Raw genomic sequence first — 15941 nt, forward strand, 5'->3', positions numbered from 1 at the left:
GCAGGACACTTCTGTGGGCCCAGTCACAAAATAACCTAACTTCACAATCCCTCAGATTCAAACTCAAAGAACCATGGTGAGACAGAGAAACAGCACTGACCTCTTTCTGGCTTTCATCCAACACATAGTGTATGTACTGCTCTGACTTCAGCTTCATGACAAGCATCACCAGCACTGCACAGAGGAACCAGGATCAGTATCATATAGTGATGTTTATTTAGAATGTAAGCAAGTGCACAAGGAGCCTTCACAGCAGCTTTCATTAGACCATGCCAATGCTGATACAGCAGGGTGACACCTGGATTCCCTTTGCTATTATTTCTGGCATCCACCCCTTCCCCCAGTTTGATCATTCTCTAGTGATGTCAGAATAATCCTGTGCCCATGACAGCACAGTACATTCTGTGTGGAAATGACCTTCAAGTCACAACTGAATGCGTTAGAACAGGGCTGTCCAACTTCTGAGTGGCTGGGAGCCACAGGTCCCACACTGCACAAACTATATGCCAGGCACCCCCTGCTGCCACACATCGCATAGAGTTCTCAGGCCCCCTAAACTCCTGTCAGCAAGCTCCCTTGGCCATGTGGGCTGCATTGCCCTGCCCCTGGGAATGTGGGGCAGGAAACAGAGGTTGGAGAAGGGATCAGGAAGCCCAGAGACTTTGGCAGCAACAGGAGAGCAATAGGGGGAGCAATGCCTGGACTCAGAGCCCAGGAGCAGCATGTAGCCCATGGACCACCAGCTGAACAGCCATGCCTTAGGCTTATCAAGCAAACGAGATAAACCAGAATGAGAAAGAGCAAGTCCCTTGCTTAAATCACAGAGACCTTCAATAATTAACGCAAAGGGCAAAATCCCCATAGTACAAAAATCTCTTATAAAAATATGTTCCAAGTCTAGACCAGAATAGCTAACAATCTCTAAATATCATGTAAAAAGCCCTAATCTCATGGTAGACACATCCGCTTTCAGACATGGGCATAATATAAAAATAATTTATGCCAGCTGTGGTCATTCCTCAGGCTAAGCCCTATTTCTACAACCTGGTATCCCTACATCTTTGGGTGCTTTTATACCTTTCTATCAGCCCTGCCTCAATTAAGAGTTGTTATTCTTAGCTCATTGCAATTGTAAGAAATCTCTACTCCATCTGTTCCACTGAAAGAACGGAAGTAGAAATTAACAGGATACTACTCTTACTAGATGCCAATAATCAAGGGCTTTACTAAGTAAAACAAGTGAGATGCATGAAGCTAGAGAGCTGCCTTCCCAGTAAGAAATCTGCATGACCTCTTCTACCAGTTAGTCTGTCCAGCAACCAAAGCCATTTTTTATGCCTTTAGACCATTAATTACCTTTTTCCCCTGTGGAAGAAGGGAAAAATGGAGTTGAATTTCCATTATATGTAAGAGTGCAAAAAAAACCCATGTATTCAGCTTAGGCTATGGGGAAGTCAAAAGGACATGACCCAAAACCGCCAGACTAACACAAGACTGGGACTATCCTGTCCTAGTCTAGTAAAAAACAAAAGCTTAGCACAAAAGTAACCACAAACCAGCCTGCTGAGTCAGCCCAAAATGGGAAGTGACCCCTAAGGTTGCAAGTTAGATGAAAGACCCTAAAAAAAATTTTTGTTTGCTAACATAATCATAAATGGAAAACATGCGCTTTACTAACAAAGTCATGGCAAATGCTGATTGGTTATGTCGTAGCTATGCTTACGATGTCATATTTTCTATATGAACTCGCCTCACCTGTTGTACGGGGTCAGACCTCTTCACAATTCTCCAATTGTGTATGAGTCTGTCCAAAATGCATTCTCTAATAAACCAAGCTTCTGCTGACCTGACCTAAAGTTTGCTGCGTGTGTTTACCATGACACCCGCTTAAACTCCATGGATCTATAAAAATCTTCACAAGTAGACACCACAAAGTTAAACTTCTGGTCTGAGCACATGCATGTTTCAGAGGACTGGTAATGAAGTAGAGGCTTTTAATTTCTTCGTCACCAGTTCAAATCTAGACCATGTCACTAGTGACTGAAAATGGTTACTCTCTGTAAAATAAACTGGTCATTGTCCTAGTCCAGCTCTTTAAATTTTTAGGAGGGAAACACCTGCACTGCTAGGGAGCCTGATTCAAAATCCTTTGAAGTCAATGGAAAAAAGCCATTGATTTCAATAAGTCTACAATCAAGCACATGACAATTACGGCACACACAGAGGAAATATTCATATTTGAAGCCCCTTTCCCTGCACTCCGACTCCCTTCTGAACAGGCTTTCAAAGCACCCCCAGCAGTGAAGAGAGCAGCAGCTCTATAGACGTGAAATTGTTCAACTGATATAGACTCCCTTTCTCAAAGCATCAGGGACTGAGACCCAGGATCTTTCTTTCACCTTCAATGGACAGGTCCAGTGCACTGTTGTCTTCCACAGTATGCAACATCCCTGAAAAATCAACCCACAGATAAATGACAGTCACATAACATATCCCTGTATCTGATAGTCAGTGCTGTGGTCTCTAACTTTAAAAGAAGCTGGGGATCTTTCAGGATTCTTTTCCCCATTTATTTACTCTGCTTCACATGGACCCAACCTAACTCCATGGGCAGGGCAGACTGGATGTTACTCCTGTAATGCCAGGGGCACCCAAAATCCAATCATGAGTAGCTGAAGTGTGCAGCCTACCTTGCAATCTCCCACCAGCTTGTTGTGTTTTTATTTTTAGAAAGCATAATGTAAAAAATTGTATGATTTTTGCTGAAATATTTGGATCTATCTATGTAGATACATATGTTACCTGCATCAACATGCTGGAGTATCTATAAGTGATATTATTAAATCTACGTCACAAAAGTTCTTTCCAGAACACACCTAACGCATTCCCAAGGATCATAGAAATTAGAGATTGGCTGTGAGGTAGACCTCTTCAGTCTTACATCCATTCCTTGCATGAACAACTCTGTTTCCTCACAGTACTGAAAGTTCCCAAAGGTCTTGCCCAGGCCATATTGAAACATGGGTATTAAAATTTCAAGTGCCAGTGGAGATTATTATAGGAGTTAAATGGAGTCTGTAGTTACAACAGTGTTCCATGCAAATTTAAACGTTCACAGCTGGAATTTAAGATTTGGCATTTTATATTAAACCACTGTCACACCTCTGGCTCTACCAGATTAGTCTGCTCACTCATTGTACCACAGTATTTTACAGTGGCCAACACCCTAATCTAAGCTGGTCCAGAACCCTTTCTTTTGACATACCAAATCATGTCTATAGATGCACATAGTCCAGCATTGTGCTTCTGATGTTCCAAAAGGAGAAAGTCCCCCTCCCATCAAACACCTAACCAGCAGAGCAATTCTATGACAATGGGTGCGGAGAAACCAGTTTTACATTCTATTTTAACCCAGTCCCTCCAGAAATGATCTTCTTGCATCTTGAAATAAAATCAATGAGCTGTACTTTGAATATTGTAGTATAAACTTCCTTTCAGTTTCTTCAAGAAATTCCAGCTACACGTGCTCCCCAATCCCAGCCCTTCACAACACAACAGCCTACACCTCCGCTCTTCTGATCACTCGCATCTTCCTCCTCCACAGCTGCTTCTGCCTACTTTTGTCCTCTAACTCCCTCCTAATTTTAGCCCTTTTTCCCAGATTATTTTCTAGTAAGACCGCCTTCCACAATGATTCATTTGACCTTTGCAACTGCCTCCCACAAACTCTTCATTCATTCAACCCCTCTTCAGCAGGTATTGCCTTATTACAGCAATGCCAGATTTCCTATTGAGGATCAGGATCCTGCTGTTCTGTGTTATGCAAGCACACAGTAAGTAAAAGACAGTCCCTGCCCCAAAGCCTTTCAACCATAAACTTATCCAAATGCAGGGAATGGATATTTAAAAAAAATGCAATAAAATTTAAAATGAAATATTTGGGGTGCAACATCTGCTGTATCTAAATCAGAATTTCCTGTAAGCTTTCTGGGCAGAGGCTCCTTCCATGCTTGGAGAGGATCAAGTGCACAAACTGGGCTCAGCATAAACATCTGGGATAAACAGCATAAACAGAGGAAGACGGTCCCGATGCGGGGATAAAGAGGGAAAGGGGGCAAGAGGCTTCCTTGGCTGATCAGAGAAATCCAGAGCAGCCTACAGGCAAAAAGGGGGGCATATAAAAAGTGGAAACGGGGAGAGATTACTAAAGAGGAGTATACCTCCTCTGCTCGCGCTTGTAGGGAGGCAGTTAGACAGGCCAAAGCTACCATGGAGCTGAGGATGGCATCCCAAGTTAAGGATAACAAAAAATTGTTTTTTAGATATATAGGGAGTAAAAGGAAGGCCCAGGGTGGAATAGGACCTCTAGTAAATGGGCATAAGCAATTGGTGATGGACAGGGGGCACAAGGCTGAACTCCTCAATGAGTTCTTTGCCTCAGTGTTCCTAAGCGAAGGGCAAGACAAGTCTCTCACTGGGATTGTAGAGGCAGCAGCAGGGCGCCAGACTACCAAGCGTAGACCCTGAGATGGTGCAGAGTCACTTGGAGGAACTGGATGAGTTTAAGTTGGCAGACCTGGATGAGCTCCATCCGAGGGTACTGAAGGCACTGGCTGACATCACTGCACAGCCACTGGCAAAAATATTTGAACACTCATGGCGCACAGGCCAGGTCCCAGAGGACTGGAAAAGGGCCAGTGTGGTCCCCATTTTCAAGAAGGGGAGGAAGGAGGACCCAGGCAACTATAGGCCAGTCAGTCTCACCTCCATCCTTGGCAAAGTCTTTGAAAAAATTATCAAGGCTCACATTTGCAAGAGCCCGGCAGGAAAAATTATGCTGAGGGGAAACCAACACGGGTTCGTAGCAGGTAGATCATGCCTGACTAATCTAGTCTCTTTTTATGACCAGGTTACAAAACACCTGGACGCAGGAATAGGGGTTGATGTCGTTTACTTAGACTTCAGGAAGGCCTTCAATACGGTATCCCACACCATATTGGTGAACAAGTTAAGAGGCTGTGACTTGGATGACTACACAGTCCGGTGGGTGGCGAATTGGCTAGAGGGTCGTACCCAGAGAGTCATAGTGGATGGGTCGGTATCGACCTGGAAGTGTGTGGGCAGTGGGGTCCCGCAGGGCTCGGTCCTTGGACCGATACTCTTCAATGTCTTCATCAGCGACTTGGACGAGGGAGTGAGTGTACTCTGTCCAAGTTTGCGGATGACACAAAACTGTGGGGAGAAGTGGACAAGCTGGAGGGCAGGGAACAACTACAAGCAGACCTGGACAGGTTGGACATATGGGCAGAAAACAACAGAATGCAATTCAACAAGGAGAAATGCAAAGTGCTGCACCTAGGGAGGAAAAATGTCCAGCATACCTACTGCCTAGGAAATGACCTGCTTGGTGGCACGGAAGCGGAAAGGGATCTTGGAGTCCTAGTGGACTCCAAGATGAACATGAGTTGTCAGTGTGATGAAGTCATCAGAAAAGCTAATGGCACTTTATCGTGCATCAGCAGATGCATGACAAACAGAACCAAGGAGGTAATAATTCCCCTCTATCGGGCGCTGGTCAGACCGCAGTTGGAATACTGCGTGCAATTTTGGGTGCCGCACTTCAAGAGGGATGTGGATAACCTGGAGAGGGTCCAGAGAAGGGCCACTCGTATGGTTAAGGGCTTGCAGGCCAAACCCTATGAGGAGAGACTAGGGTACCTAGACCTCTTCAGCCTCCGCAACAGGTTGAGAGGCGACCTTGTGGCTGCCTATAAGTTCATCACGGGGGCACAGAAGGGAATTGGTAAGGCTTTACTCACCAAGGCACCCCTGGGGGTTACGAGAAATAATGGCCATAAGCTAGCAGAGAGCAAATTTAGACTAGACATTAGGAAGAACTTCTTCACAGTTCGAGTGGCCAAGGTCTGGAACGGGCTCCCAAGGGAGGTGGTGCTTTCCCCTACCCTGGGGGTCTTCAAGAGGAGGTTAGATAGGCATCTAGCTGGGGTCATCTAGACCCAGCACTCTTTCCTGCCTATGCAGGGGGTAGGACTCAATGATCTATTGAGGTGCCTTCCAACCCTAACATCTATGAATCTCTAACTCCGATTATTAAAGCTACAGCAGCACTTTGCTCCTTGTGCACGGCACAGGATGCAAAAATGTATGCACTGTGAAAAAGACCACTGATATTAGAAGCAGGAACTGACTTCAGATGTATTTTCCTAGAAAGAGCAAGAAAAACATGAAGCAATAATGTTTGGGAGGCGTCTAGGTAAGTGCAGGGAATTAAATATTAACTGAAACAACTATTCATTGGGAACTCAATGCACTACCCTGCCTTTGTTTTAGTATTCTATCACACAGCAGGCCACCATTTTTTCTGTATCTTTGTCCATATTTTTGCCCATATTCCACCCTTGGCTGTGACACGAGTGAAAAATAAAAAGGTCAAAGAACTAGGCAACACCACAGAGATTAATTTTATCCCCTCATCCCTCACAATACTCTGCTGACCCCAATGAGAATGAAGCAGGTGCTATTCCTACAGCTTTAAGGTCTACAAATTTTAAATGGTATGAAAAGGCATCACGTGGGTTTGCATTCTGGAAAGAGACATACATGAGAACAAGAGTCTCTACTCCATAGCAAGAAAGGAACCAGAAGGAACCATGGGCATGCTGGTTCTATCTCCTAAGTGAGTACAGAACGTAACAAACGTGCTCTGAATGAACAAACCAGTGCAGGGTCTTCCTTAGGAGGCAAGGGAATTCTCCTAACAGACCTCTGTAAGGCAGAGTACAGAACCAAGAGACCATGGGGGCAAAGGAAACCCTCAGATCTTCCCGCCTGGCCTAGAAATGCAAATATCAGATCTGCCTTTACCTTGAAGGCTGTCTGAAGGGGTGGCTCTTACCAAACAGGGTTCCTATGAAATGGATGCACACCCTTTCGTCCTGAGCCAGCAGCTGGATGACTGGCACCGCGTGCCAGGCCAGGATGTCACGGAAGCAGGACAGCACGTGCTTCCTTCGCACCAGCTGGGAGTTAAAAACAAAACCGAACCAACCTCAGGTTCACTGCAGGGATGGACAGGCAGGGCTCACCCCAGGGCTGAGGGGGTGGGTGCAGGCACCCCTTAATTTTGGAACCAATGTTATTGGCTATGGGGCTGATAATGCCAGAGGCTAGTGCACTAGTGCTCCCAGTTGGGGGCTCAACTCCTGGGTAACTCCCATTGCACCCATGCCTGCCCAGGTAGCATCAGGGGCTGGGCTGCGAGGGCCAAGGACTGGGCTGTCACATGGGCAGTGAGGGGCAAGGCTGAGGGGATAGGTGTGGAGAGACTGCTGAGGAGCCTGCTGGGATGCGGGGGAGTAGAACTGCTGCCCCATCCCCTTGGGATCAAGTGAGCCAGGCCCAGGGGAGCCCCGGCTGTACAGCTCTGGTCCATGGCCCTGCAAGGTGTAGATCTCTCAAGCCCTGGGCCTGACTTCAACCCAAGGCCATCTCTCTACAGCATTCCTCTCTGCTCCAGGCGGGGGAGGGCACGACTAGGGCGTCTCCACAGAGCGGGGGGAGGGGGAGGAAGACACCACGAGCCCCCTCGCTCCGCACCGAGGAGCCGCCGTCGCCCAGGGCCTCGATGATACAGGCCAGGCACAGAGGCGGCGGCAGCTGCAGCAGCCAGCGCGGGTCATGGCGCGGGTGCAGCCGCTCGCAGACTAGCAGCGAAGCCTCCATGGCGCCGCACAGAGATCGGCCAAAGAAGCACCACACCAATTTGGCGGGAAAACCCTACGCATGCGTAGCTTGGTGGCGGGGAGGAGTAACTCCGCCGGGAGGGCCGAACACCTTGCGCATGCGCGGGGGGGGGGGTGGCGTGAAGTGAAGTGATCTGAGTGTTTTAGGTTCACCTTGGGCGGGCGGGAGAGTGTGTGTCAGACGGCTCTGGCGTAGACGTCCTGGTCGGTCTGTCTGTGGCACTCGCACCTGAGCCCACCACCCCAGCAGCCAGGACTAGGACCCCAAAGCACAAGGGCAGGGTGTAAAGGGCATTGGCCCATGCAGTGAAGCAGGCATCTACCCTGCAGCTCCCACAGAGAAGCAATAAGGCTCCTTCAGTAGAAGACAGGGCAGAGGAGGGAGATCTGACAGGGAAATCCAGGCGGGGGCAGAAAAGCTTCAGAGAGAGTGAGGGAAAAGAAGTAAAAGTTCCAGCAGAGCCAAGGGAAGGGAATGGGGAGGGGGCAAGGAGAAGAGAAACAGGTCCAGATGGTATTAGCTGAGGAAGTGAAAAGCCCAGAGCAGGAAATCGGTGGGAGAGGCAGAGAGAGTGTGGTGGAAAAGAAAGGGTGTGAAGATGAGAGAGGAGCTGAGAAAGCAGAGCAGGGAGACAGATGGAAAGAGACACGAAGGACTCAAAATAGTGGGTGGAAGAGGGGAAGTAATGGAGAGAGGAAGCCTGAAGAGCAGAATAACGAAGGGGGAGATAGAAACAGGAGGGCAAAAAGAACAAAACCCAAACCCTGACATGGTGTTTGCTGGCATTCTTTCAACGTAGCCTGTGTTCTATGGGTGACTCGAGCTAGAAACTGTTACATGAATTTTCAAAGCCCAGCCAACCATTTCACTCTTGGAGTAGGTAGAAATAAAGAATCCTTTGCTTAGTGCATCAGTACACTTAAGCCAGCCCTGCATTTGGTGGTAACTTGGCTACATCTACTAGTTAATCTCCTGGTGTCAGTGATTCTGTGCCCAGTGATCCAAAAGGAAGGCTCACAATACTATGTTTCTCATCAATCAGGACAGCCTAGAAATTGACTGCCCAGTGTTAAATGGCCTACAGGTTATATGTTTGTTTGGTGTAAGGAAACAAACAATGAGAGATATAACTAAGGAGGTATAACATGTCTTAGTGACTTTCTCTCTCTTCAGTACTTTAACAGATTCCACCACTGTAGCGTCTGAGTATCACACTAGTTAATATATGGATCATCAAAGCCCTCCATGAAATAAGGAGATGGTGTAATCCAGAGGTGGGCAAGATGTGGTCCGCGGGCTGGATGCGGCCCACCTAGCCATTCTATCCAGCCCATGGGGCCCCTAAAAAGTTTAGAAAATGAATATGTATCTGCCCCTGGTTGCCTGTCATATGGCCCTTGATGGCTTGCCAAAACTCAGTAAGCAGCCCTCCACACAAAATAATTGCCCGCCCCTGCAGCGTAATCCCTTTTTTAATAGACGGGCAACTGAAATTTTCTCAAAGCCACAGAGAAAGTTGGTAGCCAAGTTTGGACTTGAATCCAGGTGTCCACAAAGTTGAAGGCTGGTGGCCTAATTACCAGCTCATCCTCTCTCTCCACTTCAGGAATTGTTGCAATGGCCCTACCCACATTTGAGTATACATACTGTTCTGATTTTACGCCATGATTGGACTGTGGAGGTTTTTGCTTTCCGTTGCAGAGTGGAGTGTGGTCCTCTGCCCAGGATCTTTTGAGCATATATTGACATTTCATAGATGCAGGATGTTGGCTGTTGTGGTTTCCCTGCTTTACCCCTGGCAGGTTGAGTTAGGTCTGGGGTCAGGGTCGACAACAGTCTTATATAGAATTTAGATTATAGTTTGTATGGGATAATTTAAATATGGATGATTCTGCCTCAGGCAGGGAGTTGGACTACATGACCTCTGGAGGTCCCTTCCAGCCCTGCTTCTAGATTCTAGGATTTGTTTAATGAGTTAAACTAGTCACCCCTTTCTGGATAGGGGAGACAGAATAGAGGGGTTAAAAATATGTGAAATATCAGGATAAAGGAGGAAAAAGAAGGGGTTGCAACAAAAAGGGCGCCTCTGTGTCTCCTGAAAATACAGCAATAACTCCATTTCTAAATTGTTTTAATATGGAAACTCAGGCAGAAACTGGTAAGTAGGGATCAAGACAAACCATCATATCAACTGATACAGAACACTAGGCCTGATTTACCAATGTACTGTAGCTCTTATTTGACTTCCATGCATGACTGTTTGAAAATCAAGTCTTAGCATGTTTTATATATAAAGGGTCTTTATGTGTGTATGTGCAAGTGCATGTATTATATATACACACACTTAGTCACAGACATGAGGCTATCTCTATATACATAGGCTAAGGCTTGAGATATTTAGACATAAGGATGTGTTCAGTATGAGGGCATATTGTGTCCATTCCCCACAGCCACCCCCTGGACAGCAAGGAATTGCTCTGCACTGTATTCTTCAGGATGCTGTCACTACTGCCCACCTCCCACTTTGGGAAAGGATGCCACAGTCCAAAAGATCTCCTTGTTGGAAAAACAAGGTGAGATCCATCCAAGTTGTACCTTGCATCATTGGCTGTGTGAAGGAGCCTAGCTTTCTGTACCTCTTCTTCTTTGGCAATCCCTCATAGCCAAGGATGACTGTCTTCCATGATTGTCTTATTTGTGTGTCTGAAGATGGCTGATTAAGTTTATTTGGGATCAACAGACTCTAATGCAGCTTGGACATGTGTTTCTGTGTGGGGTGGGTGGCTCTTGATTCTTGATTTGGTCCGCAACACGCTGTTTCTGCCACTACCACATTTCCATCTCATGTTGTTGTCATGAGGTTTCAGAGCCCTGAGATCCCTGCAGCAGACTCTTCCTCCAGTTGCGGAGGTCCTGGGCAATTGTCTCCTATGAGTGGACATAGATGTTGGATTTTTTTAAGATGGCTTTGAAGACATCCCTGAAGTGCTTTCTCTGACCTCCTCTTGAGCCTAAGCCTTGACTGAGCTGAGAGAATAAAACTTGCTTGGGGAGTCTGAAGATAGACATCCAGATGATACAGCCAGCCCAATGAAGCTGATGTTGGATGGTCATCATCACCTCACTACTGGTGGTGTTTGTTTGCATAAGGACACTAACGTTGGTGTCTCTCCTTTCCCACTGGATTCAGAGGATCATCCACAGGCAGCATTGATAGTACTTCAACAACTTTAGATGTCTCCTGTACCTTGCTGTGTGAGGCAGCCTAGCTTTCTGCACTGGAAATCGAGCTCGGCTCTCACACCTCCCACACCTAAATTAAACCCCGGTTTGGCGCAGGGCGGTGAAGGGGCTGTAACTGCCAGGATTCTCTCAGCTGCAAGCAAAGCCGCGTTCTCTCCTCTTCTGTACCAGGCTCCGCTCGCGGGCAGGGAGCACCACCCACGACATTTCCAGGTGCTCAGAGGGAGGGGCTGGTATGGGGTTTTTTTTCTAATTAAAAAAAAAAAGAGAGAGCGCGCGCACGCGCACACGCTGCCTCTTTAATCCGAGATTGCCTCTACCGCCCGCCTCTCCCGGATTCTGCTCAGCCTCATTTCCGGCTGCGACTTGTCTCGCCTACGTCTGGGAGCGGCTGAACTTGTTTCTTCGCCTCCGTGAAGCTTTCGGGCCGAGAGGATCCATCCTGGCGGGAGCGGCTTGTGGGGCTCCGATTGCAGCCATGGTGAGCGGGAGCGGGCGGACACGTGCGGGCGTGGAACGTTGAGACACCGCGTTCCAGCGGCCGAACGCGAGCGCCGGGCCCCGCTGCCCCGCCAGGCCGCCGGCCCGAGGGGGGCGGGAAGGGAGGAGCGGATCCACGCAGCTCCGGGCCGGTGGGATCGGAGCTGGGCCGGCGGGCGGACACGAGGCAGGCCGCCACGTGCGTGGGTAAACAGGCCCCTAAAGCCCCACGTGGCTCCTCTGTCCCTCTGCCTCCGCATCGCGCTTCCCGCGTGTCTGTCGCGCGCATACTGAGCCTTTCTCCTCTTGTAGCTTGATCTCCCCGACCCCTAAGCGCTCTCTGTTCTGGTGCCTGCATGCACTAGCCTCACTCTCCTGCTAAGGGGGATTCTTGTTGGGTTTCCTCCCGGTGTAGGAGAGGTGAGGGGGAGTAACTACTGGTTTACTAGCTAAGCCAGTAGTTCAAAATTTTTCAACTCGGTGCAGCTGGACAGACTGGAGGCAGCCCTTGGAAAATGCTAGCTCTTGGCTTTCACTCTGAACTTTGACTCCAGGAGCATAACAGCAGTCTTTCTTTTGCAAAGAGCTGGGTTGTTGGTTGTAATCCTGTTGGTCTACGGACATAGACAAGGTTCTTTGGGTAAATCTGAAGGGACCTTGCATTTGAAATCTCTGAGCTTATGTGATGAATTGTGTTTGCAGACTTAATAGACTGTGTAGCAAGCACCCCATGGCATCCTTGAAAGGTTCACTGGTCACCCCAGGGTGCTGTGGCACCTTGGTTGAGAATTGCTGCCCAAGAGCCTTTCTCGTGTCTGTTGGCATAGAGCAGAGGTGGCCAAGCCCATGGATCAAAGTCATGTGCAGCTCCTGAAGAAACTCTTTAATGATAAATGGCTACTTGAGCTGGAACACTGTGCCAAGGTCAGGGGCTTGGGAGCACACACATTCTGAAAGTTTTGTCAAGATTTTTGGTGTATGGCTAAAAGAGTTGGGAAGTTTGGCCACCCCTGGTGTGCAGGAATACAGGGCTAGCAGTACATGGAGGCTCTATTCCCTGGGCTGGTACTGACTAGGAATGATAACAGTGCAAGAAGCTGACAACTTTTTTTTCCTGCTTCCTTGCTTATGAAAGAGAGCATGCAAGGAAACTTGTAGCAACATCTGTCTTGTATTGTGCTTTTGGGGTATAGCTCTCAGGGCCTAGGCCTGACATGGCCAAGATCATCTGGTGGCAGGAGACCAGGACCTCTGATGCCCTAGTCCAGTGCTTCATAAATTGGGTTGTTTAACTTGCATACCTATCACTGAAGTACATCTGGGGTGGAACTGGTATGCAATATGGGACAATATTGTATAGGGGGAAATTTTGATCAAGGATCCAAGGGAAAACCATTTTTACAGGTAAATGGTGGGATCCCCAGTGTCAGTGCCAAACACAGGACCACAGTAGTGTGTTTCATCCAGAGGAGCCATGAACAAACATCCTAAAAAAAAAAAAGGCTCACTTGATCCTGGCAGGACTTGAACCTCTGGTTCTGAGTTCAGATATTAGTATTCCAAGCAAAGCTTCCCTCTGTCCCCTTCTGTAACTTTGATTTCCTTTCTCTAGAGTGAGGCAGAAGTGAACCCCAAAGCTTACCCTCTGGCTGATGCACAGCTCACCAAGACACTGCTGGATCTTGTACAGCAGTCTTGCAACTACAAACAGCTACGCAAAGGTGCCAATGAAGGTAAAGTCTGACCTTTAGGAAACTTACTAGCACTGCTAACATTAACAAAAAAAGGGTTTACTAAACTAGGAGTTGTGGGTGGTGGTTGTCTTCTACCTATGGATTTTGCTTTAGATGTTTGGTAATTCCCCCTACTCCTGGATCTCAATATATATCTTCTCCATTTGTGCAATGAGAAGGTTTCCCGTTTGATTAAATGGTCTAATGGAAATAAAACTAACCTGAGAGAAATTGTATGGCTTCTCTGTGCTCCTCTGATAGCTGGAGAAAAGTGTATTCTTGGTATATAGTAGAATCCAGATACCTGGCAGGGTAAGATTTCTAAACCCCTTGTGAAGATGAGGGCTTGCAAGCTATCTAGGAGCATGTATAGCTGCAGTATACACTACGCACAGCTGTTGAAGTGCTCCATCAGCTTGCTACAGCTTTTACATTGCAGAATGCTGTTTCTCTAATTAGTTGCATGCAACTGCAGTGATGCTCTGCTGAATAGAGGAACAGCACATTTTCATGTAAAAGGTATAGCAAACAATTCATGGCTCACTCTTAGTTTAGCAACTAGCTGCTAGCTAAGTGAGTTACAAACCACATTACAGCATCAGATGAAGTATGTTGTTGCCTAGGAAAATTCACCCCTGTCTGAACCAGTTGGTCTCTTCAGGCAGTGATTCTTGACCCCTTGAGAGACCCCTTAGAAAATGCCAGTTCCTCATTTTCACTCTTATTTTTCTGTAATAAAAAACAAGAAAACAGAGTAGTTCTTTTGCTGCAAAGAAATCAGACCACAGTCAGTCAGATTGTTTTTGACACTATAGATTGCTGTTTGAAATCTCTGGGTTTATCTTGTGAATTATGTTTAGGTGTTTGCATGCCTGCTGATATCTTGCAGCAGCCTTAAAAGAATCTCACAGAACCCCCCTAGTGCCACAGCAGCTTGGTTGAGAATCACTGCCTTGAGGTGCCACACTGCCTTATGCCTACCACTTCCCCAGACCACCCAAAAAAGAATGATCTGGCTTCTAAATATGGGGGGGGTTGACTGTAGAAGGTGACCAGCTGGCTTATCAACATTGCATTCAAAGACTTTTCTATATTGTCCATTGCACCAATGCATAAAAAATAATAGTGCTTAGGAAGAAGGATCCAGATTAATTGACTTCTGTATCCTGTTTCTAAAGAAGTGGGGAATGAAAAGGATTGCTGAACTGGCCTTATCAAGTTCTGCACCTGCTCCCTCCCTTTCATTTCAAGCCTGATGCCTAGAATATCTCCTCCCCAGATTTGTCTAATGTGTATGATTTTATTTTTGACATGCCACTGCTTTCTTGAGAGCTTCACATCCCAGCAGAGTCACTGTTTATGCAAGTTTCCACTCTTGTCAACCCTTGTGCTAATGTGATCCCTTGAAAGGACCGTGTTTACTCCTCTTCTTTCTCACTTTGCAGCTACTAAGACACTGAACAGAGGAATAGCAGAATTCATCGTGATGGCTGCAGATGCTGAGCCCTTGGAGATCATCCTACATCTGCCACTTCTTTGTGAGGACAAGAATGTGCCCTATGTTTTTGTGCGCTCCAAGCAGGCCTTGGGGCGGGCATGCGGTGTCTCCCGGCCTGTCATTGCCTGCTCAATTACTATCAAGGAAGGGTCACAACTGAAACCTCAGATTCAGTCTGTCCAGCAAGCCATTGAGAGACTGCTGGTCTAGAAACCAGTAGGTCCAGTCTGTACTTAGCAAAATAAAATTGGAGTGAGGGAATTGAATGTTTTATTTTTAGTTGACAAGACAGTGGCTTGGTTTCAAATGTTTAATTTCAAAATGCCAGGTATTTGTTTTACAGTGGCTTGATTCTATTTTTGTTTCAATTCTTCACTATAGCCAACCTGGATTTTCTCTCCCCTTCCTTCTTCCTGCCTTCCAAATACAAGTCACGCTTGGTAAAGTACTTCTCAGAACTCTATTGTATAACAATTGTTCTTGTCCAATGTGAAAAATAACTTATCACCCCCTGCAGCCTCACTAACTGATCCCCCATTACAGTGCTGTTTTTTTGCAAGATATTCTGCTAGAATCTCAGCTTCTACTAGACTGTGCTAAACCATGCTAAATGGTTTTGTCTGATGAGGAAAATGAAAGCGAATCCTTGCTGTAATTCATTTTCAGGTTACTGGAATTGCTGGTTAAATTTAATTTCAAATAATAGGAGAGTAAGCATGGCTACTGTGTAGCAGAAAACACTGGTGTTTGCTATTGAAATAGGACAAGACAGCTATCAATGGTGAGGGGAGGAGAAATCCTACTACAATGCAAAGGGTGACAGCTCTAACCTCGCTTTTTTTTTAACTTTTTTTTTTTTTTTTTTAATAAATTTCACAACTAGAGCATATAACTGTGTCAAACTGTTTGGTAAAAGCATGTGGCTCACCGAAGTGTTCCTGGTTACTAGTGGACTGATCAGATCACCCCATAACTACTGCTTTACATTGCAGTGCAGCAAGGGAGGTCTAACTGCCAACACTAGTAAGCGCTCTCTGCTTGAAGCATGCAATGGTCTGCAAGCTGTTAGATCACTAGGATGATTTGACCAAAAATCTAAAGGAAGAGGGAAATAATCCTGGTAGAGAGCAACTTGTCAGGGTCCACATATGCTGTATCTAGTTGTCTTTGAGCAGGAGCCAAATTAAGGATTTGGCTACTGTGGGTAATGAGATACTTGCCTT

General features: G+C 46.7%; 2 protein-coding genes across 2 annotated transcripts in view; one reads left to right on the forward strand and one right to left on the reverse strand.

Moving 5' to 3' along the window:
* The window catches only part of MEI1 (meiotic double-stranded break formation protein 1), a 48931-nt gene extending 41149 nt beyond the window's left edge, over positions 1 to 7782 (reverse strand). Inside the window, exons 1-4 of the mRNA XM_059726188.1 lie at positions 7618 to 7782; positions 6917 to 7040; positions 2400 to 2450; positions 101 to 174 (exon numbers count right to left, since the gene is read on the reverse strand). Of these exons, the coding sequence (XP_059582171.1) occupies positions 101 to 174; positions 2400 to 2450; positions 6917 to 7040; positions 7618 to 7743 (375 nt within the window). The 5' untranslated portion in view covers positions 7744 to 7782. The remainder of the gene's footprint in view (positions 1 to 100; positions 175 to 2399; positions 2451 to 6916; positions 7041 to 7617) is intronic.
* A 3553-nt stretch (positions 7783 to 11335) lies between these two features.
* On the forward strand, positions 11336 to 15166 carry SNU13 (small nuclear ribonucleoprotein 13). Its single transcript, XM_014606757.3, has 3 exons — positions 11336 to 11488; positions 13100 to 13220; positions 14666 to 15166. Exons 1-3 carry the CDS (start codon positions 11486 to 11488, stop codon positions 14926 to 14928), a joined length of 387 nt encoding a protein of 128 aa, XP_014462243.1. The 5' UTR covers positions 11336 to 11485; the 3' UTR covers positions 14929 to 15166.
* Positions 15167 to 15941: the final 775 nt, after the last annotated feature.

The sequence above is a fragment of the Alligator mississippiensis genome, chromosome 4, assembly GCF_030867095.1.
Source record: "Alligator mississippiensis isolate rAllMis1 chromosome 4, rAllMis1, whole genome shotgun sequence".
Taxonomy (NCBI): Eukaryota; Metazoa; Chordata; order Crocodylia; family Alligatoridae; genus Alligator; species Alligator mississippiensis.